Genomic DNA, 21,975 nt, shown 5'->3' with positions numbered 1-21,975 from the left:
TGGGGAACTATCAAATATGGACCAATCAGATGAAGGGGGGGCGCGCTTTTTGGCATCTAGCGTCGCCACGGTAACGCTTTTGAAAGAGAAAAGTAATGCGCATTGTCCCAGGATGGAGACGCACATTTTGATGTATAACACACCTGGGTGCACGTTACGGTTCGGGCTCTGAAGCGGCCGAAGAACTGGCATAAATTTCGCCAAAATGATACGATTAATTCAAAATGGCCAACTTCCTGTTCGGTTTCAGCCATGGCGCCAAGAGACTTTTTTTTAAGTACCGACATGATACAGGTGTGTACCGATTTTTGTGCATGTGCGTCAAACCGTATTGTGGGGCATGAGGCACAAAGTTTTCTAGGGGGCGCTGTTGAGCCATTAGGCCACGCCCATTAATACAAACCATTAAATATTACATTTTTCGCCAGGCCTGGCTTGCATGCAAAATTTGGTGACTTTTGGGGCACGTTTAGGGGGCAAAAAGGCCCTCATTTCATCAGAAGGAAAAGAAAAAGAAAGAAAGAAAGAAAGAATAATTCCTACAGATACAATAGGGCCTTTGCACTGTAAGTGCTCGGCCCTAATAATAATAATATCATCTACCACACCGCCGTCAGCTTTGTTACAGGTGCTCCTTTTAACCCCCATCACTGCAACCTCTACTCACCTGGCCTTCACTTCACTCCCGTAGACTGATCCACTGGTGTCACTTCATCTACTAAACCATCACTGGAAGCACCCCTACATATCTTGGCTCACTACTTAAGATCAACATCAGTAATAAGGACCTACGTAACCTGGTCATTCCAAAAGCCTGCACCTCCTTTGGCCAGAATTCATTCCAGTTCTGCTGCTGCTAGTGATTGGAATCATCTGCAACAAACACTTCCCACAATCAATCCCATTCTCATCCTTCAAAAATACACTCCCGACATTCATCTGTGATCATTGCACGTGTTTGTAACTCTTCCGGACAAGCGCTACCACTTTTTACTCATATTTGTTATGTGTGTTTTTTATATATTGTGTTGGTTGTATGTGCTTGACTCTTGCCCAGGTCGTCATTGTAAATGAGAAACTGTTCTCAACTGACTTACCTGGTTAAATAAAGGTTAAATAAAAAAATAAATAAAACAAAAAATGGGTCACAACATTCATTTCTAACAGAAACTAAATGTCCACTAGAAGCAACGACCTGCATTGGTGGCTTTGGTCAGGTAGCAGCCGTCACCTGTCCCTGCGTTTGTGATGGGTGTCAACCACTGGCCGGTGCCGGCCCTGGTGAATGTGTGCGCGGGCCTGGAGAGGAGAGGAGCGGCGCCGGGCCTGCAGGTGCAGCCCCTTGGACGTGCAGCAGGTCCCATGAATGGCCGATTCAGGAAAAAAAACCGGCCCCCATCGGGGCTGTTCTCCAGGCTCAGGGCTAATCCCGTCCCCTAATCGGATTATGTAAATTCCTACTCCACACAGAAACTTTATGGAAGGCTGCGTCTTTGAAACAACACTTGAAGGGTGTAAAAAGAACATTGACAATTGGTTAAACTAGACTTGTTTTTTTTTGGTGGGGGGGGTTTAGGGGGGGGCGGAGGAGTGAGGAGTGGCTGCGTAGAGGTGAGTCAGACACGGCTCTCCATGTTTCCCCTTTAATTTATGTGTGGACTCTTGGAATGGTTCAACAAGATTACCATAGTCATAACAAAACCCGTATTGTTCAACTGTCAATCTGGATATGGTATTTTTACCTTTTGTGGCCCAATCAGAGCGGATTCAAAAGCAGAGCAGCAGTGACATCAAGGGGTTTTCCTGGGTGGAGGAGAGGGTGGGCTGTCCATGCCTAATGTCAGGGAAACAGAAAGGAATAAGTGTCCACGGCAGTGAGCGAAGGATCAGAGGGACCAATGTCTCAGTTTCACTTCAAAAGGACATTTTCACCTTCAGTGGCAACCTTCAAGGATTAAATAAGCAATGAATCATAAAACCAGCACAAATAGTCTCTCAAAAGCTCATTGAATACAGAAAGCTGCAAAAAAAAAAAAAGCTCCTCAAATGTTTTCAAATGTACCAAAGGCAAAAAAATATATACAAAGAAAAAGAGGGGAGAAAAAAAATGACATTGGCAATTTATGGGGAGCACCATCATTAGTAAGTCACATCCATTTTATCTAACTGAGGGGGGGAAAAAGAGGAGGGGGGGGGCGTTGTGCAGTGCTGCAGTCACATCAACCTCACAATAAACACAGAGGCTCCACGACAGCACACGTCACACAATAAGGCTTACCCTGCTATAAAATGTGGGATGCAAGCATGCGGCATTCTCACCCCTGCTCACTCTCTCTCCGCTCCCCATCCCTCCCGCTCATTAGGACCTCGCGAGCATGAGGAGACGCAGCTAAGTGGACGCGCACACTGGTGACCCGTGCACAGCAGCCCTCGCCTCGGAGATCTCTGCACGGCTCCACATACAAACAGGTGAGACCTTGTTTTATTTTTCCTTTGATAGTGAAGTTTCCTCTCCCTCGAAGCCACTTGTTTCCAGTTTTATCAGAATTTATTGGAAAGTGTTTTTTTTTTTAATTGCGTAATTTGTAATTTGTTTTTTTTATTATTACATTTATTGAAATTTGATTTCTTAGGAAAAAGGGACGGATAAAATAAGCTTAGTCTTCTTTCTGTTCCCTTTCATTCAAGGAAAGAGATTTGTTGTAATTATATTGAACTGTTTTGTTTTTCTTTTAATGAATGAAATAAAGAATAAAACATAGAATTCATCAGGGCATGCATGCACATTTTAGAGGCGTTTTAGTCTAAATAAGTCAATAAAATATACCGTAAGTAAAATTGTGTGGATGTCAAATTATCTGACAACAGATATCAGTGAAAATTGATTTATTTTACTGGAAGTCTGGAAAAAGTAAACACTTATCAGTAATTTAAAATGTTGTATTGCATAGCAACATATGATAAATGGTTTATATTCTAGATGTGAGAAAATAATCAGACTGTAGAAGCTAGGAATAATTCCCAAAATGCCTCATCATATTTATGACCGTTAACATATTGACATCAGTGCCAAACACTGAAGATGTCAAGTATCAGATCCGTCAAAGCTGAGACGACAGTGTTGAGGTTCAGTCCCGATCCTAAACCGTATGTGTCGGTGTTTGCTCAGGACCATGACCAGGAAGGTGTTCACCAACACGCGGGAGCGCTGGCGCCAGCACAACGTCAACACCGCCTTCGCAGAGCTGCGCAAGCTCATCCCCACGCATCCTCCGGAGAAGAAGCTGAGCAAGAACGAGATCCTGCGTCTGGCCATGCGCTACATCAACTTCCTGGTGCAGCTGCTGGAGAGCCAGAGCGGCCAGCCGGCCGGCCACTCCCCCACGGCTCTGCTCACCTTCCTCCGGGGGAACATGGAGCAGCTGCAGTCGCCTCCGCACACGTGGGCCACGGCCAGCGACACAGACGCTCCTTCACCTGGAGGCTCCAGCTGTGACAGCTCCGAGACCTGGTAGACCCGGCAGACCCGGCTCACCCGGGTGACCCGGCTGACCCGGCAGGCCCAGAGACTTGCAGAACCCTTCCTTCAGTCTGAATGACACTGAAACTGGTGTTCAGTCCCCAACGTTGGGCGACACACGGACACAACACGCAGAGGAGACTGCCTGCACACTGATTGTTGTTGAATATATGATTTTTCACATGAACATTCATTTGTGTTCTGCATGGAAGTGTAAAACCTGGATTTGCCACACACCCCCCCACCCCCGCCCCGCCTTCGTGTCTAAATGTTAATATTCCTTGTTGCCGGCCCGCCTGGAACTCATTTAGTTTTGCAATGAGGAAAAATGCGAGGGGATTAAGGAATTTCTCATTTCAAGAAATAGATTGAGGAAAGCATTTGAAAAGATAATGGTTCAGCCGTTTCTCCAGATTGCAATCCTTTCAAAATAGCCAAGGGCACCCCCCCCCCCCCTCTCAGTCGACATGCTGCTTTTCCCCCTCGATGAAAGTAAATGTGACCTTTGTTTTATTAATCAAGGTTATTGGACTTTAGAAGAATTACTTCTCCTGTTTCTTCCTCTAACAAGTCTTTAGACTGTAAACTTTTTAACATTTTGATTGGGCTGAGAAATTTTTGGCAAAACAGACAATCCTCTCAACAAGTTTTTCAACAAATATCTTCTCTCCATGTTTTTCCATTTGAGGTTTTTTTTTGTAAAATATGCATGTCATAGAGCCAAAGATAATGAACTGTCTTCTGTGATGAGTGTTATTATTATCTTATTATACCTCCTTTTATGTTAAGTTATTTTGTTTTGTTGAATACATAGAATGTTATTTATTTTAATTATTTATTTAATAAATGATTTGTTAATTAATCCCTTTTCTGAATGTGTCACAACCTTTTGCACATCACTGAGAGCCAACTGAATCTGCATCCGCGCCATGAAAACCGCCTTTATTGATAACCAAAACGTTAATATTGCAAATTTAATGCTCGCCAAGTGCTGAAAAAGAAGATGCTGATTCAGAAATAAATCACACCTGTTGCTGCGTCTCTTTTTCAAACTAGCCGAATTGTTTATTTCTCACACTACAGGAAGATTTAGATTTAAATTGTATTTTGTCAACTGCAGTTTAAAATTTAAAATAAAAATCAGCTACAAAATAAAAAGAACTATGCAAAAGTCACTAACATGCCACCACATTTTTACTTCAAACCGTTGAAACTATAGAAATATTGCTTTATTGCAGTTAAATAAGCTCTCCAAGCACTTTTATGTTCAGCTGAAAAACTCCGGAAACTCCTAGAAACTAGGGGCCATAAAGACAGAAATAAAACCCTAGAAGAACAGAGCCAAAGATCTCCTGGAGTCTGTCCAGGCAGGAGAAACAGGTGATTAAATGCTGCTCCTCCCGGCCGTGTAACTGCTGCTATTATACAACTTTGGGGACACGACGTCAGACCGGCGTTGAACCAGCCACTCCTGACCATCAGGTCACTGTTAGCTTAACTGGGACAGGAAAAAGCTTGATTTATCAGACAAGACTGTTATTTCAATAAATTCAATTTGGAAATAATCCTTAGTTAGACGAGATCACTTTTAAACTCCCATACAGTAAATACTGTAAATGTTAATATTTAGCGTGGATTTTGTAAATGATTTCAGCCCAAGCCAGATAACTGGGGTTAAGGGCTGAGCTGCTGAGTGTTTATGTTCAACAAGTCCAGAAGCGTTTGCTCTGTGAGCTCCTGTGACGGCCGCGCAGACACAGATCTGACCCCCGCTCTTTGTCCACTGACCAGTGGTCTTAAATGCGAGTGCTTAACTTGCCACCCCTGAGGTCAGAGGTTGCTCTGGAGTCAAACACTGCCCAGTACACCACAGGCAGCTGCAGCTTTCTGAGGGAAAGCTGCTTTTTTTTTCTTTTTTTCTTTTTTACTGCATGCAGAGAGTATTTCACAGAACTCAGCTTATAACCGCTAACTGTAAAACAGGATCTGTAGGAAAGAAAAAGAACCGGGATGTCCACTATTCATCCCTGTTACGACGTAATCATCCATGTAGAAACTTATCAATAAACTTAATTAGCATCTATGTGATTTGAGCAATGAGATTATAGATCTTTTTCTTTTTATAGCACTGATATTTCAATGTTTAAGTCTGAAATGGCAATTAGAATTATTCAAAAGCCACATTAAGTTAACAATAATACAAGATTTAGAGGCATCAAGTCCTCACATTGCAACAATATCTACGGTGCTTGTAAGTTGCCCGATCTCTTATTAATAACCGTAACACTTTTCTCCTTTTTAACAATCAGACTTGTGTGTTTCAAATAAGAGCCGTTTTGTTTGCACGCCTCTGTGTTTGGCAGCGATTTAAGCAGATGTAGGACATTTAAACATCTACTTTGATAGCAGAAAATGGGTGCTAGTTTTAGGCAAAAGGCTGCATCTAACTGAGCTGAAGGGTAAACAGTGAGCTGGCTTTGGGTGTTCTCACTCTGGCTGTTAAACTGTGGCTAATGATGTGTAAACGGAGCAGAGGGCAGCTGGACACACTAGCGAGATGCCTGTGGGAACTGACAGGTGATTCTTTGTAATCCTGTAAAAATACTAAAGAAATCATATTATACTGGGAGAGCGATGAGTACTGTACAGCAGCTGTCTGTCCCTCCCACAGCGGGAATCCAGGAGACATTCACTTCTTGTATCATTTCACGGTTTAGTCGGCAAATTCATAGATAATAATGAGAAGAAAAAATTAATACTGTTGTTCCCAACCTCTTGGTAATAATATAACACAGAACATTAAAATGTACTTCTTTACACGTGGAACATTTAAGTCTCAAATATTTGATCATGTATTTGTAAACTAGACAAAAATGCAAGCGACAGATTCTGTGAACACGGTGTCAGGTTGTAAATTATACTTTGCTGATACACCTCATTTACAAATCAGGTCCAATCAGGTCTGAGCGTTACTCTGACCTAAAGTTTCCGGCAGGATTATGAAACCCGGCATTAAAAATAATAACAAATCTGTATGCTTCTCACTCCCACCGCCAATTGCATTTTCCTGATTGACTATTCTCTCCCAAGCATGTGGGTAATCGTCTATTGAGAGCACATTTCCTTATCGGCGTCTAGCACGCTGTCTGAATCCCTTATCACAATGGGCCAGATCAGTGCAGGCAGCCCCTCGCTCTCCCGGCTGAGGCGGCGGTGAAAAAGAATTTCTGGAGTTGGGTGCCAGCCGATAGGCCCTGAGCTCTTTATCCCTTTAAAGCCAATTCACACTCTGCATGTTTAAATATCTCAGCTCAACCCCTGCCCTCCCACTCCCATCACGCTCTCGAGTCCCCTCCTCCTTCTGCATCCTCTCGCGCTCTTTCACCCCTCTTGCGGGGCTGCAAGAGTCCAAGCCCGCGACTGCCGTCGTGGTTGACCTGCAGCGCTCGGGCGTGTGGGATGCAGCTGCAGGGCTGGCGGGATGGCGAGGGACGGAGGGAGTCCTCCATTGTTGGAGTGGACAGCACCCTCTCTCCTCTGGAGCACCCACTGATGGGGGAGCCCTCTGACAATCACCCATCCTAATCTGATTATGCAAATATCTACTTCAAAAAGCAATACGCTGTAACCCTTCCCCAAGTGCTGGAGAGACGGCACAAGGATGAAGAGGAACCAACAGGAATGTAGAAAAAGGACATAGTCGACCGCAAATTCCCAAGAAAAAATTAAACAAAGAGTAAAATCAATTAAAGGCTTGATAATTCTACAACAACCATTTTTACCCATTGCTTCTTTTTTTTTTTTTTTTTTTTTTACTTCTCCCTCTCATCCACCAGGGGAGGTCTAAGCATGAAAACATTACACACTTACCCACTCTGAATGGCCACTGACTCCCTCAACAGGACTCCGAATCCGATATTCAAATGCTCTTTGTTTTCCAGACGCTCCTGAATCCAGTGTCAAAAGGAATCTACAATGTTAATGAGGGGGGACAAAATGCCCAGAGTTAAGACTTAGACGCCCAAACAATCGGAGGTGACATTTTCCAAGAACGCCATGGCACGGCTGACAACCCCCGCCTCCTGAATATTCACTGAGTGGCCCTCTCCAACCACGGAGTCTGAAATCAGGTGGCTATTTCAACTATTTCCACTCTAATATCTCAACGAGTCGTCTTAGCTTTTTAAGAATTACACAGCATCTTAATTTGCCAGGTTGACATGCAAGCACAAATCAGAAAACAGTGGGTTGGAAAAACAATTAAACATACAAGAAAGAACAAAAAGCACAAACGATTCTTGCGTTTGACTTTTATGCATGTGGTCAAATTAGATGAAGAAAAACCCACAATGGTCACTGGGATGACTTTAAACTGATGAAAGATGACGCTCTTTGACGAGTCACATCAGCTGCATCTTCACGGATGCAAAGATGAAGCATGTAAATCAAAGACAGCTACTGTGAAACATGGAGGAGGCTCGGCTCTGGTCTGGTACAGGAAGTCTAATCTGTGCAAATACAACGAACTCTCAAGACTATCAAGACATTCGTGAGCTGAATGTTCCATCCAGTGTCCAGTGCTTCATTACAGTTGCAGGTAACAGGTCCTTTAACACGATAATAACCCAAAACACACAACTAAAAACAGTCTAGATGACTAAGAACAGAACACTGGGCTGTACTTAAGTCGGCGCGATTACATGCACATCTAAAATCAAGCTATTGGCAACAATTGAGCTAAGGATTAAATTGGAGTTTCTGAGAAATCCAAGTATAGATGCATGAGAAGACACGCCACACGCACTTTTGCGTTGCTGTACTTCCGGTTCCTTCTTTGTTTGTCTTCTACTTTTCCTACTGAGTTGATATTCTGGCTTTCGCGGTGTCGTAACTTCTGTAAGGGGGAGTCCCGGGGCCGTCGCTAGCTCGGCTAAGCGTGGGATACATGCCATTATCTGGCACTAAAAGCTCGCTCTCTAATAATTAAGTATAAAAGCATTTTTCATGAAAGGCAGTCTTTGAGGTCGGGAGGTGATCTCCAATTTAATAGATGGATAAAAAAAAGTTAAAATGTTAAAAAATTATTGTTGTTTGGAGAAACACTGGAAGGGATTTGAATATTTCCTTCTATAGCTTGTGACGTTAAAATAAATGTAAGGAGTCAGAGCAGTTTTGGGGTGTAAAGGTCAAGACAAAGCCTTAAACGGACCCCTGTGATATCAGATCCCTCAGACCGTACTGCATCAAGAAACCAACATTTATCTACAGCTGCTATAACCATCTATCGAGGCTTAAAAAACAAATTTCCACGTAATTTTCTTCTGCAGTTTTTTCTTTTTGAACTTGTGAAATTGATGAGTTTATGTGACAAATGAAAAAAAGTTGGTGAGGAAAAGAAAACAAAATAGGTTTGGTTTATATTGTCTGCAAAAAGCTAAAAGTCAAGTAAATAGAAGGATCAATGTGTTATTGAGGTTGATTTTTTTGTTGTTTTACACATATTTTCCTGATCACCTTACTTTTTACAATTTGAGTTTGTAAAGATCTGACTTTGCACAAAGTCCAGCGGAGGTTTGATAGTTGTGGTAATTAGCCCACCAGTTTAAATTCAGAATTTGCCAAGCTGAAAAGATCGTTTTTATGGTTAAAAAAATAAATTCTGATCACTCACAACTGCAAATGGCAAACTCTTTGTGGTGCTACAGGGAGGTCATGGGGTTACAAAGTCGATAACAAACGTTATCTGAGAGCAAAGGATATTTTTTTACATGCTGGATGTTGTGCTGGAAAGTTCCCGTCCCTCTGTGAGGTCATTATGAGTCCACTCAGGTCAGACCAGTGATTCCCAACCCTGGTCCTCGAGCCCCCCCCGTCCTGCATGTTTTAGATGTTTCCCTGCACCAACACAGTCTAATTAATTCAAATTAATGGTCCTCATTATTGTATGACGGTGTGCTGAAGCAGGGAAACATCTAAAACATGCAGGACAGGGGGGCCTCGAGGACCAGGATTGGGAAACACTGATCTATGCAGTTTGGGGTTTAGCTGTCTTACACAGCTGCAAAGATGTTTTTTGTCTTTTAATTCATATATATATGTTTTTTTTTTTTTATGTGAACGGGAGGCGGGGGTCGGGGTGGGGGGTGACATCCGCTGCTAGTCTAAAACGCGAAAAACCCAGGGAAACGCACAACGAGCGCGAGAACAGGCGGAGACATAAGCAGCAACCATTTCATGTCCCTGAGACTGAATCAAAGCTAGGCTACTGCGATTATCTGTCCCCCAAAGATGTTGTTTTGATAAGTGCAGGTTATTTTGTCTAAAGAGCACTGAGCCCTATTCTGTAAAACGTCTGCACTGGAGACTCCTCGTGTCACTCCTGCATTGAAACTTGAGATGTACGTTTTGGCCCTTTTGCATGCAAAAGATGAATAATACACTAATCAAAGCCCTATTACCAACTCAAAATGGTTAAAATGTGTTTTTACAGTATTAGATTTTTTTTTAACGTTTGGACCTGTCATCCACATGAAAACGCAAATAAACGAATGTTTAAAAAAACTCCGGGCAAAGTTAAGATTTTTGAAAACTCCGTTTATGTAGATGCGTGTAGACAGAGACAACCAGAGTTTTGCATTTTCGAACGTCACATTATGCGCCAAAACAACAACAAATCTGCTCTGACGTGCAACCTTTGTTTACTACAGAACTATGATCCAGCATCTGTTCTCCAAGCTATTTATTAAATAAATGGTCTCTGCTCTTGACCACCGTTTACTGCGTTACACCGACACAGAGCCTACGCCGTAGGGTACGCGGCGACGCGCAGCCCTACGCCGTACCCTAGGGTACGGCGCAGGGCTGCGTCGATAACGCGGCAGCTCCGTGGCGGGACACGGGGGGGACTCGGGCTCGTTACCAAGAAGGAGACGCGCCTGCCGGGGAAGCTGAGCCGCAGATGATCTACAGGTTAGAATGCTTATGAATGTGGTCGAAAACGCAGATCTTCGGTTATGTGTGGAAGGGTTTTTTTTTTTTTAAAACGATGTAATGTGGATACAAATTATTTTATAAATGGAAGGGGGGAAATATTCGGTTTTAAAAATACCCGGCTACGTGTGTAAATAGCCCTAGTAAAGTGAAAAAGTTTTTTCCTGATTAATCAGACTTAAATAATCACTTAAAGTAAACATTTTAAAACTGCAAACAACAATCTTGAATACAAAAAGGTTCATAATCGTAAATAACAACCACATGTCTTACATTACATATTAGTTTTTTGTACAACTTAATCCCATATCTCCTTAACAAATGGAAATCCTTGGTCTGTTTTAACTTAACTGGCACCAGTAAGAAATGGTATAATTGCTCTATTTTCACTGTCTGTTACTTTGACCACCATAACCTTTTACCTCCAACAGCGTTACCCGGGTAACCCGTTATCTTGTGTCATGCAGTACAAAGAGGAGCGAGTCAGAGTTCAGCTTCATAAAGTTGATGAATATCTTTGCAGGTGCAGCTGTTGGAAGACGACAGTGACTTTTACCGTCGGTACAAGTCATCATGGAGCTGCGTCGCTCTACTTGTGTTCTGCTGGTTCTCTGTTTGACGAGTGCAAATGCCGGGAACATATTGGTGTGGTACACGGAGGCCAGCCACTGGATTAACATGAAGCCGGTGCTGGAGACTCTGATCGACAGGGGACACCAGGTGACCGTCTTGGTTCCGAGTGTATCCATGTTCATGAACAGCAGCGAACCAGCTCGCTTTCGCTACGAACCTTTCAACGTCTCTTTCTCCCATAAGGCTATGGAGGACTTTGTTGAAGAGTTTTTTCACTTCTCCATGTATGAAATGGATTACTTGAACTACTTTCAGCTTTACATGAGATTCATGGATATTATGAAAACTAACATGCAGTATTCCTTTAAGTATTTGGATGGTGTGGTTAAATCAGAAACCATAATGAAGAAGCTGAAGGCAGGAAACTATGACCTTCTCCTGTCTGACCCAGTCTTCCCCGGCAGTGACTTGGTTGCAGATACTCTGGGGATCCCGCTCGTCTTTTCCTTGCGTTTTTCCATGGTTCATAACTGGGAGAGGCTGTGTGGTCAGATTCCCGCTCCACCTTCCTATGTCCCCGGTGCCATGAGCAAACTGACAGACAAGATGGACTTCTCCGAGAGATTGTGGAACTTTATGTTCTATGCTCTGCAGGATACAGTAATGGACTTCGTTGTGTGGAATGAGGTGGATAGATATTATTCTGAAGTCAAAGGTGAGAAACTCAACAACAATCACTTAGACTTGATGTTTTTAAAAGTATTTACTGAGAATGATTTCATTTATTTTGGTTAATTGAAGTACCTTGATATATTTTTACATCAAGTGAACTTTTATCTGATACATTTTGTTATAGGAGCCCCCACCAGCGCCTGTGAGTTGATGGGTAAAGCAGAAATCTGGTTAATACGAACATACTGGGATTTTGAATTCCCTCGTCCACTGCTTCCCAACTTCAAATATGTTGGAGGAATCCACTGCAGGCCTGCTAAACCTTTACCGAAGGTGGGTCTGTCTCCACATCGGGCTTAAAGTATTGACAAAATTTCTTGTTAAAAAAAAAAAAGAAAAAAAAAAAAAAAAAAAAAAAAAAAGATCATATCATGGCAAGGACGAGTGTCCAGATGAGAGACACTCGTCCTTGAGTTGGCAACAGGGGTGCCACAAGGATCGTTGCTTGGCCCTCTTCTCTTTTCACTATACACCTCTTCACTAGGTGAAATCATCAGCTCTCATAGTTTGACCCCGTGACGACATCCACTGCCAATCCAGGAAGCAGGAACACACGGAAACACACGTCAGACACTGGAAATCTGCAACAAAAAACCACAAACAAAACACGAAACCGGCACGGAGCCGACCAAAACATGAACAGCGATCGACCCAAATCTTGAGATCTGATCGCAGTCTGAGCTAAGCTACCGCTACCTAACCCCAAAAACTACAGAGCAAGCATGCAGGTGAACAAGCCAGTATGGACATAGACATGTATGTCTATGTGTGTGTATGCGTGTATGTATATGATCATGCGTGTGTGTGTGTGTGTGTGTGTGTGTGTGTGTGTTCGTACGTACGTGTGTGTGTACATGTCTTTGTGGCTATGTGTGGCTGTGTATGTTTGTGTATATGTATGTGACTGAGTGGCTATATGTGTGTGTGTGTGTGTGTGTGTGTGTGTGTGTGTGTGTGTGTGTGTGTGTGTGTGTGTGTGTGTGTGTAATAAACCAAACAAAGCTCCACCTGAAGTGTATCTATAGTGGGGGAGGGGGGGGAGCAACCCCGCCACCCGCGAGACCAGAGGCCGACACGGAAGAACCCGGAACCCAGGCCACCAGCAACCCCACAGAGGGGAGAAGTAGGAGGGAGGCAACCCACCGCCTGCGAGGCCCCCCCCCCCCCCCCGTAATTCCTTGTTGGTCAGCCTTCCTGTGTGCTCAGTTAAACATCTGTGGATGATCCAGAATGCAGAAGCACATCTGGTCTTCAACCAACCCAAGAGAGCTCATGTCACTCCGCTGCCAATCTCTCTGCACTGGCTTCCAGTTGCAGCATCAAGTTCAAAGCTCTGCTTCTGGCTACCAAACGGCTCCCGCCTACCTTCACTCCTTCATCCAGCGCTATAACAGCACTATACTATACCTCTTGACAACTCCGCTCAGCTAGCAAAAGAAGCCTGTTGCTTCCACCACAACGTCAATCAGTAGCCAGACACCTCTTCTACACTGTTCCCCGATGGTGGAACGACCTACCAAACTCTGTCCTATCTGCAGGGTCTGTACCTACTTTTAAGAGCAAGCTAAGGACTCAGCTCTTTAAGGAGCACTGCTGCATCTAGTAAACCTCTCTGCTCATCAGATTGAGTTATAATTGCCCAGCTCTTTGCAAGACTCAGAACTGAGAAAGCTGCATTAACTCATGACAAGATGATCGTATGTTTTTTAAGATGTAGTTTTCTTGTATAAAAGGGACTGTTGTGTTGAATGGGAAGGGAACACTTCAACAAAAAATTTAAAATATAGCAGTAGCATGGCAGCACCTGTGTCAGACTGGATTCACAGCAGTCTGACCAGCACTGATCCAGCTGGACCTCCCATGTGATTTCTTGCTTGTGTTGTTTTCTCAGATGTATGTTGCTTTGGATAAAAGCGTCTGCTAAAATGACAGTAGTAGTAGTAAAATGCTGAGCTATAAGGAAAAACTGAAACAGTTGGTGTGGTGACTGTGGGGTAATATTATTGTTCTTGCAGGATATGGAAGAATTTGTGCAGAGTTCTGGAGAGGCTGGAATTGTGGTCTTCACTTTGGGATCCTTGATCAAGAACATCACCACAGAGAAGGCAAACATGATTGCCTCAGCCCTCGCTCAGATTCCACAGAAGGTCAGAACAATCTCCAGGTTCCAGCTTAAAACAGCTTCAATTAATCCTGAAAGCAACTTTTACAGCTGCACTTGGAGTTTCCTTAATATGTTGCAGAACTAGATCACTGCTTTTATATGTTGGAATCCACATCACAGTCTGTATGTCAGAGAAAACCTCCAGATCTGTTTTGATTTCCAAAGAGCAACAAGGTGTAAATGATAGTATTTTATTATTTACTTTATCATTCTATAGTTATGATCCTTTTACTTATTCATCATTTGGGACAGGTTTTTAAAATGAGTGGGTCTAAATTAGGACTGTGATCTGGTCGTAGTGCAATTACATTTGTAAAATATACTGACAAAACTATTGCTTATGTTGCAGGTATTGTGGAGATACAGTGGCAAAAAACCAGAAACTACTGGTCCCAACACCAGACTTTATAACTGGATCCCTCAGAATGACCTGCTGGGTGAGTAAAGTTGAGATTTCATATTTTAGGATATATTCAAAACAGAATGACTGCATTATACTGCCAGAAAATTACAATACGTATGTATTCAGATGGTTTACCGACTGTCAGTTGGACTTTAAACCTGTTGTTTTATAATCTGTTGCCCCCTGTACAAGGGGCACATGTGATTTGAGAGCGGAAGCCTGGGAACAGGCTGGTAAGTGAAGGGTTAACACAGTTAATGTCACCACATACAGTAAACACATTTACTCAGGCTTATCTACTTTGTTCATTGAAGTTCATTTACAATACAAGTTAATGATCATCATAAAATGACTATGTCTAACATGTACAAAAAATAATATAAATACAAATAAATAAATAAATAGAAAAACTACTGAAACTCTGCTGCTGGTTTAGTTGGTTTGGGAAGTCATAACTTGACTCAGATAGGTATTTTATCATCTACGTCTATTTCTTAAGAAGATCCATTATCCTATCTTACTTTTTAAGAAAACTGGACTTTTTTTTCCTGGATCTTGACAATTTTGCCTAATTTAAGAGGCTTATTCAGTTAGATCTGGGTAGGAGGAACATCAGACTTAAGTGTTTTTTTGAACCCACTAATTTTGTGGATTTTTTAAATCAAATTCAAATCACTGAACCACTTGTGTGTGTTTATAGTCATGATAGTCTTGAGTATTTTCCTCACTATCTGCTGTTCCGAGAGAGCTTCTCTCAGATCCCGGGGGAGGCGGGGGACATCGAGTCCGAGTGGACCATGTTCTCTGCCTCCATTGTCGACGCGGCGGCTCAAAGTTGTGGTCGCAAGGTCTCCGGTGCCTGTCGTGGCGGCAATCCTAGAACCCGGTGGTGGACACCGGAAGTACAGGATGCCGTCAGACTGAAGAAGGAGTCCTACCGTGCTATGTTGGCCGGTGGGACTCCTGACGCAGTAGATGGGTACCGGCAGGCCAAGCGATGCGCGGCTCGGGCAGTCCTGGAGGCAAAAACCCGGGCCTGGGAGGAGTTCGGGGAGGTCATGGAGGAAGACTTTCGGTCAGCCTCGAGGAAATTCTAGAGGACTGTTCGGCGCCTCAGAAGGGGGAAGCAGTACTCTGCCATCACCGTTTATGGTGCTGGTGGGGAGCTGTTGACCTCGACTGGGGACATCGTCGGACGATGGAAGGAATACTTCGAGGATCTCCTCAACCCGACTGACATGCCTTCCACTGAGGAAGCAGAGAGTGTGGACTCGGGGACGTGCTCATCCATCACCCAAGCCGAGGTCACTGAGGTGGTTCATAGGCTCCTCAGTGGCACCGGGGGTGGATGAGATTCGCCCTGAGTACCTCAAGTCTCTGGATGTCGTAGGGCTGTCTTGGTTGACACGCCTCTGCGACATCGCATGGAGGAAGGGGACAGAACCGCTGGGGTGGCAAACCGGGGTGGTGGTCCCTCTGTTTAAAAGGGGGACCGGAGAGTGTGTTCCAACTAAAGTCTACGCCAGGGTACTGGAGAGGAGATTAAGGCCGATAGTTGAACCTCGGATTCAGGAGGAACAAAGCGGTTTTCGTCCCGGTCGCGGAACACTGGACCAGCTCTATACCCTCCGTAGGGTTCATGGAAATTTGCCCAACCGGTCTACATGTGCTTTGTGGATCTGGAGAAGGCATTTGACCGTGTCCCTCGTGCCATTCTGTGGGGGGTGCTCAGTGAGTATGGAGTCCGGGGCCCTCTATTAAGGGCTGTCCGGTCTCTGTATGATCGGAGCAGGAGTCTGGTTCGCATTGCCGGCAGTAAGTCAGACTTGTTCCCGGTGCATGTTGGACTCCGGCAGGGCTGCCCTTTGTCACCGGTCCTGTTCATAATTTTTATGGACAGGATTTCTAGGCGCAGCCAGGGGCCGGAGGGGTTCCGGTTTGGGAACCACAGGATTTCATCAGGCCGGGACCTTTAACATATGCTGGGGCGCTTTGAAGGTGCAACGCGGCAGGGATGAGAATCAGCACCTCCAAATCCGAGGCCATGGTTCTCCATCGGAAAAGGGTGGCAAGCCTTCTCCGGGTGGGCGGAGAAGTCCTGCCTCAGGTGGAGGAGTTCAAGTATCTCGGGGTCTTGTTCACGAGTGAGGGAACGATGGAGCGGGAGATTGACAGACGGATTGGTGCAGCGTCTGCAGTTATGCGGTCGGTGTACCGGACCGTTGAAGAGGGAGCTGAGTCGAAAGGCGAAGCTCTCGATTTACCGGTCAATCTACACTCCCACCCTCACCTATGGTCATGAAATTTGGATAAAGACCGAAAGGACAAGATCACGGATACAAGCGGCCAAGATGAGTTTCCTCCGTCGGGTGCCTGGACGCTCCCTTAGAGATAGGGTGAGAAGCTCAGTCACTCGGAGTCGATGCTTCTTCACATTGAGAGGAGTCAGTTGAGGTGAAAGTGATACTGTCACACTTGAGTAGTTTTATTCAGTTAAGACTACAATAACATTTTTGCAGTGCAATCAGTGCACTAGCACTACAATGCAGTCAAGCAATACACAAAACGCATCTGATGTATGCTTAGGTTTTAGAGAAGTTGGGGTATCCATTACCGTAAAAAAAAACAATAATAATAATTAAACAAAATTGAAAAAAATAAATAAATAAATAATTAATATAAATATTTATATATAAATAATGGATTATTTTACACAGATTTGACACAAAGCTGGTATATTAAAAGCCTCACAAGGGGCACCATTTATGTTGTGCCACAAAGGGGGTTCCCGTTCAGTTATTAAAGTTATTAATCATCGCCTTACAGTAATTATTAATAATTAAAGGAGCTGTCTGTAAGAAATGGCCAAAACTGGTGCTGCAGTCACTTTCAAAATATTGTTGAGCGGCGTGTACCCTCCCCCTCCTCCCCCCGACCAGAGGTTGCCAGGTAGGCTGCAGAATGCAGCAGGAACGTAGGCTGCCATGGCTGCCATAATTAGAGCCGAGCTGGCAACCCGGATGCCGAAACAATACTGACTTGGTGATTGGGAGATAGGTGGAGGGTGGAGCTTCAGGCCAAAACAAAAAATGACAACATCAACATCAGTTGAGGGCTGCAACTCCTCTTTTTAAACTGGAATATCCTGGCTTGAGTGCTGTTGTCAGTGACATAAGTATTTGAAATGAACATGATTTTTAAATGTCTGTTGACATATCAGGGTCATTTTATGATTAGTTTTATTATTGCTCTTACATACAGCTCCTTTAATAAAGAAGATAATATTGAAATGAATTACCTAAATGAATCAATCAAAAGGTGGCACCACCTATATAATCTCGCGTATATAATCTGAAGTTTGTGTTAATGTTTAGGTAGTTGTTGTTTCTGTGTAGTTTAGCCATCATAGTTTATCCCAAGTGTTGTTTCACTGTCTTTTAACACTTGTGTAAATAAATTCTGATTCATTTGAATGAGAAAAGTTGTTTGCGTTTTTTTAATACATATTTGTCAGAGCTGCTGGTTGCAAAGGTCTGTGCTCGGACTCCTTCCTTCACTGTTATTCTGTAACGCCAGCCCTGGCAACAGGCTGTCACAGTTACCTTGAGACTGATTTGCTGTTCAGTTATTATTTTCCTGATAAGTCAGGTGGTGCCCTGTTTTGATTGATTCATTTTGATTATTCATTTCAATAAGTAATCTTCTTAATTAATTAATAATAATTATCGTAAGACGATTATTAATAACTCTTTAATAACTGAACCAGTGTCCCCTTTGTGGCACAACACTTCCTTCCCTCCTCCCTCAAACTTTTTCATCAACAATGCTTGCATTGCTTTCCTCGTCCTTGAGATGTAGGTCAGGTGCCAAGTTTCAGATGAGACAAGAGTAAAATAAGCCATGTACCCTTTCAATGTACAAGGGTTAAACAAGAGAAGGTGAATATTAGTTTTACCTCACACTCACAAGGGAGCCTTGATCACCTTCCCCAGATGCTTTTACAGCCATTCACACTTTAATTAATGTGACCAAAACAAAACATCTCACATGGTGACGAGACAAAAAAGTTCACAAAAAAACCTCAATGACCCATAAGAAGCAGACATGTCATTGATCTACACGTGAGTTGAGAGACTGAAGAATAAATGGCCCAACAGAAAAATTATAAAACTGAAACCTTTTGGATGAAGTGAAACATCTTCAAGAAGCAGAAAAGTTACTTTAGTTGCCTTCTATTCAACCTTTAAGTGTTTTTTCTTCATTTTACTTGGTAGCACAATCTTAAAAATGTACGTTTTCATTTGACAACTTTGGTTGATTTCAGGTCATCCTAAAACGAGAGCTTTCATCACTCACGGTGGCACAAATGGGATTTATGAAGCCATCTACCACGGTGTTCCCATGGTGGGGATCCCCATGTTTGGTGACCAGCCAGACAACATGGTCCATGTGAAAGCTAAAGGAGCTGCAGTTGCTATGGAGCTGAACTTCATGACTGTTGAGAGCCTTAGAGATGCCATCATCACAGTCGTCAACGACAAATCGTAAGTTATTTTTTTTATACTTTAGCTCTGTCATTTTGAGGTTAGGGAAAGCCTTATTTCTTTCTTGAAGAGTTTTTTTTTAATGTGTTCTTTATCTGTTAACGAGTTACATAGAAAATGCATATTATCACATTTATTAATTCTTAATGAAGCTTAAACCCCAACTGTGCACACGGTAACCCACGTTTTCACTTGCACGTCAACAGCTATAAAGAAAATGCTCTGCGGCTGTCCAGAATCCACCACGACAGGCCCCTGAGTCCTCTGGATGAGGCCGTGTTCTGGATCGAGTTCACCATGAGAAACAAAGGGGCCAAACACTTGCGTGTCCAGGCCCACGAGCTCACCTGGTACCAGTATCACAGCCTGGATGTCTTGATGTTTCTGCTCTCAGTGGTTCTGATCTTCTCATTCATCCTCGTCAAGACCTGCAGTCTCTGTTTCAGGAAGTGCTGTGGCAGAAAAAGCACAAAGAGAAAGGCTGAATAGCAGATTAAACTGAGATGTTTAGAGTTCGTGAGCAGAATACACACGTTAAGTAAAGTAACTTACATTTAGGAACACCGACTGTTCCCCTCAGCGTGATCGGTAACTCCATATATGAACCTTCAGTCCTCCTGTGAGCAGTGCGCTTCAAGGCCCTGCTTGTGACCTTTTGTTACATCTCTTGCCCAATTCTCCCCCCCCTCCCTTTCTTGTCTCCACGCTGTCAATAAAGAACACAATAGCCATAAAAACAAAATACCTCCCATTTAGATTGGTGGACATTTGTTTGTTTTTTTCATCATGTAATTACATCAACTACTGGCAGGTGAGTTCATCTGTACAACTACACCTGAGATCAATTTAGCATTAACAACTGAAGAGTTATTGACTGGTATGTGTCACACCGGGGTGAGGTCAAGCTGGGTTTTTGTTTTCTCTCTCCCCGTTCCGTTTCTCATTTCCTGTTTTATTTTGAAGGACATAACCCTCCTCTCACTACAGGTCACTTGCCTTTCCTCGTGTGTCCTGGTCTCGTTATCTCCCCCTGTTATCCATTACCCTATGTTTAACAGTCTCCCTTTGTCCTGTGCCAGTATCTCGTCAGTTTGTGTCCACTCCAGCCACAACCACAGTCGTCGTTCATCCAAATCAGAGATTTTTGTTTCATGATAGTGTTGTGCCTCCACTTTTAAAGTGTTCTCTGTTGACACTGTCTTCCTTTCTGATTCTTGTTTTCCTCCATAGCTGAAGACATTTTCTGTTATTAACCTTTACTACTACTACTTGCAGTGGAGTGAGTTTTGTTTATTTTGTAAAATTTCATAGCCACATTTCTTCCCGTTTGGAAGAAGTGTGAAAGAAGTGAGTTTTTATAGCCCGTTTTGGTTCTCTCTTCTTCTTGTAAAAAAAAAAAAAAAGTATCACAGTAAAGATTTTTTTTGTCACACCAAACCCTGTTTGTCCTGAATCACAGCCTGGTTGTGACGGTATGAGTTTTAAATAAACCCACAGACAGAACTTTTATTTGATGCCTTAACTTAAACTATTCATGAAAACTCACCCTTTAGTTTAAACCCTTTACAATGTTATAAAAAACAGGAAGAAAGTGCTCCAAAACAATATTTCACTTTCAGAAAAGTATTGCAACTAACAGTGATGCAACTTAAAGTACACAAAAATAAGCCCCTTTAATTCAACTTCATCATTGATCTTTTTTTTTTTTTTTTTTTTTTAAATGCAAGATCAGTGTGGGAATTTCTCTTGGTTTCGATTTTCCCTCTTCTTTGATCTCCCACAATATGAGCTCCATGCAGTGTTAGCAAAGTGTCAGTCAGCCTCCACAGCAGCACATCTGTGAAACTGTTTTATTCCATTCAGGTTGTAAAGCATCATTAGTTTGTTTTTTCTTTATTATTATTATTACACTGACAAAACTGGGTGGAAGCTTCCAGTTGACATTACGATAAAAAGCTGATGCTTGCGTGGAAGCAACTATGATACAGTAAAACAGGAACATTTTTACTGGTCTGATTCCAAAAGCATAAATATCGGTACATGTGGTTGACAAACCCGGATTACCCAATGGGCATTATGGGGGGGCGCCCAGGGGCCCACGCGCATCTAGGGGCCCATGGCCAAGCCTCTTGGTTTGTTTGTTTTTTGTTGTTTTTTTTTTTTTGAGGGATTGGAGCAGCTAGAATTGGAGAAACCCGTAGACTGTATAACCAATAAAAATCATGTTGATTTTTTTTTTTTACCAAAATGGAATGTTTTGATTGGACAAACAAAGTCGGACGTCACTGTCCTTATAAACGCAGCACTGACAGCACCGCCGCGTACCCTACGGCGTAGGCCCTGCGTTGGTGTAACGCGGAACCATAAACAGCCTTTAGCCAGTTGTCGCATCAGAAGTAGCCTTAAAGCAGGACAGTCATGCTGAGTTTCAGCAGGCAGAAATGATTAAAAACTATCTCCGGGCTGCATGGATGAGGCCTCAAACCTCACCTTGCTCTCAATCCAGAGGGACATCGCTATTGATGAGAGCAAAGTGATTGAAAGGTTTGCGGCGATGAAGAACCGGCTGATTGTTTAATATGTACCCCCCCCCCCCCTGGATGTAAATATGTTTTGTTGTGGTTCTCTGCTCACTGCTGGATGAAACCATCATTGGTAAGTGTGTGAAAATCCTGTATGATGGAGGATATCTGCAGGTGCCGATTTTGTCCATTGTAATCATACAGACAGTACCCTATCAGTGTAAATCCTGTATAAGCTACAGGTGTTTCCAACAAACAGCAGTCCAGAATTCAAAACCCAGTTTGTTTGCATGTTTGTGTGTGTTTTCGGGGGGGAGCACCAAGAATTTCTGCCCTCTTAATCCGGGCCTGGTGGTTGAGCATTGATTTCCAGTCCCTTCTTCAGGTTCTTTATTCCAGGTAAATAACAGCAGCTCAACAAGTCCTTGCAGGGACTTCAAAAGGTGCTGGTGAGCATTCATTTAGTAGACAAAGGATAATATTCAGTATCTGTAAACTCACCAGGAGCAAGACGGGGGTGTTTTAAA

General features: G+C 43.2%; 2 protein-coding genes across 2 annotated transcripts; both read left to right on the top strand.

Moving 5' to 3' along the window:
* Positions 1 to 2,333: 2,333 nt before the first annotated feature.
* tal2 (T-cell acute lymphocytic leukemia 2) lies at positions 2,334 to 4,292 on the top strand. The gene is made up of 2 exons (XM_061730122.1): positions 2,334 to 2,469; positions 3,170 to 4,292. Exon 2 carries the CDS (start codon positions 3,174 to 3,176, stop codon positions 3,513 to 3,515), a length of 342 nt encoding a protein of 113 aa, XP_061586106.1. The 5' UTR covers positions 2,334 to 2,469; positions 3,170 to 3,173; the 3' UTR covers positions 3,516 to 4,292.
* Positions 4,293 to 10,995: 6,703 nt separating this feature from the next.
* LOC133450745 (UDP-glucuronosyltransferase 2A2-like) lies at positions 10,996 to 20,362 on the top strand. Its single transcript, XM_061729593.1, has 6 exons — positions 10,996 to 11,798; positions 11,940 to 12,088; positions 13,831 to 13,962; positions 14,329 to 14,416; positions 18,707 to 18,926; positions 19,133 to 20,362. The coding sequence occupies exons 1-6, from the start codon at positions 11,084 to 11,086 to the stop codon at positions 19,413 to 19,415; spliced, it is 1,587 nt and encodes a 528-aa protein (XP_061585577.1). The 5' UTR covers positions 10,996 to 11,083; the 3' UTR covers positions 19,416 to 20,362.
* Positions 20,363 to 21,975: the final 1,613 nt, after the last annotated feature.

The sequence above is a fragment of the Cololabis saira genome, chromosome 9 (genome assembly GCF_033807715.1).
Source record: "Cololabis saira isolate AMF1-May2022 chromosome 9, fColSai1.1, whole genome shotgun sequence".
Classification (NCBI taxonomy): Eukaryota; Metazoa; Chordata; class Actinopteri; order Beloniformes; family Belonidae; genus Cololabis; species Cololabis saira.
The sequence above is the reverse complement of the archived record's forward strand: the minus strand, read 5'-3'. Positions and strand labels throughout refer to the sequence as shown.

Coding starts and splice junctions, on each gene's coding strand:
- tal2 (XM_061730122.1), top strand. CDS start 3,174: ATGACCAGGAAGGTGTTCACCAACACGCGGGAGCGCTGGCGCCAGCAC.
- LOC133450745 (XM_061729593.1), top strand. CDS start 11,084: ATGGAGCTGCGTCGCTCTACTTGTGTTCTGCTGGTTCTCTGTTTGACG. Junction 14,417..18,706: donor CCCTCAGAATGACCTGCTGG/GTGAGTAAAGTT, acceptor GGTTGATTTCAG/GTCATCCTAAAACGAGAGCT. Junction 18,927..19,132: donor ACAGTCGTCAACGACAAATC/GTAAGTTATTTT, acceptor GCACGTCAACAG/CTATAAAGAAAATGCTCTGC.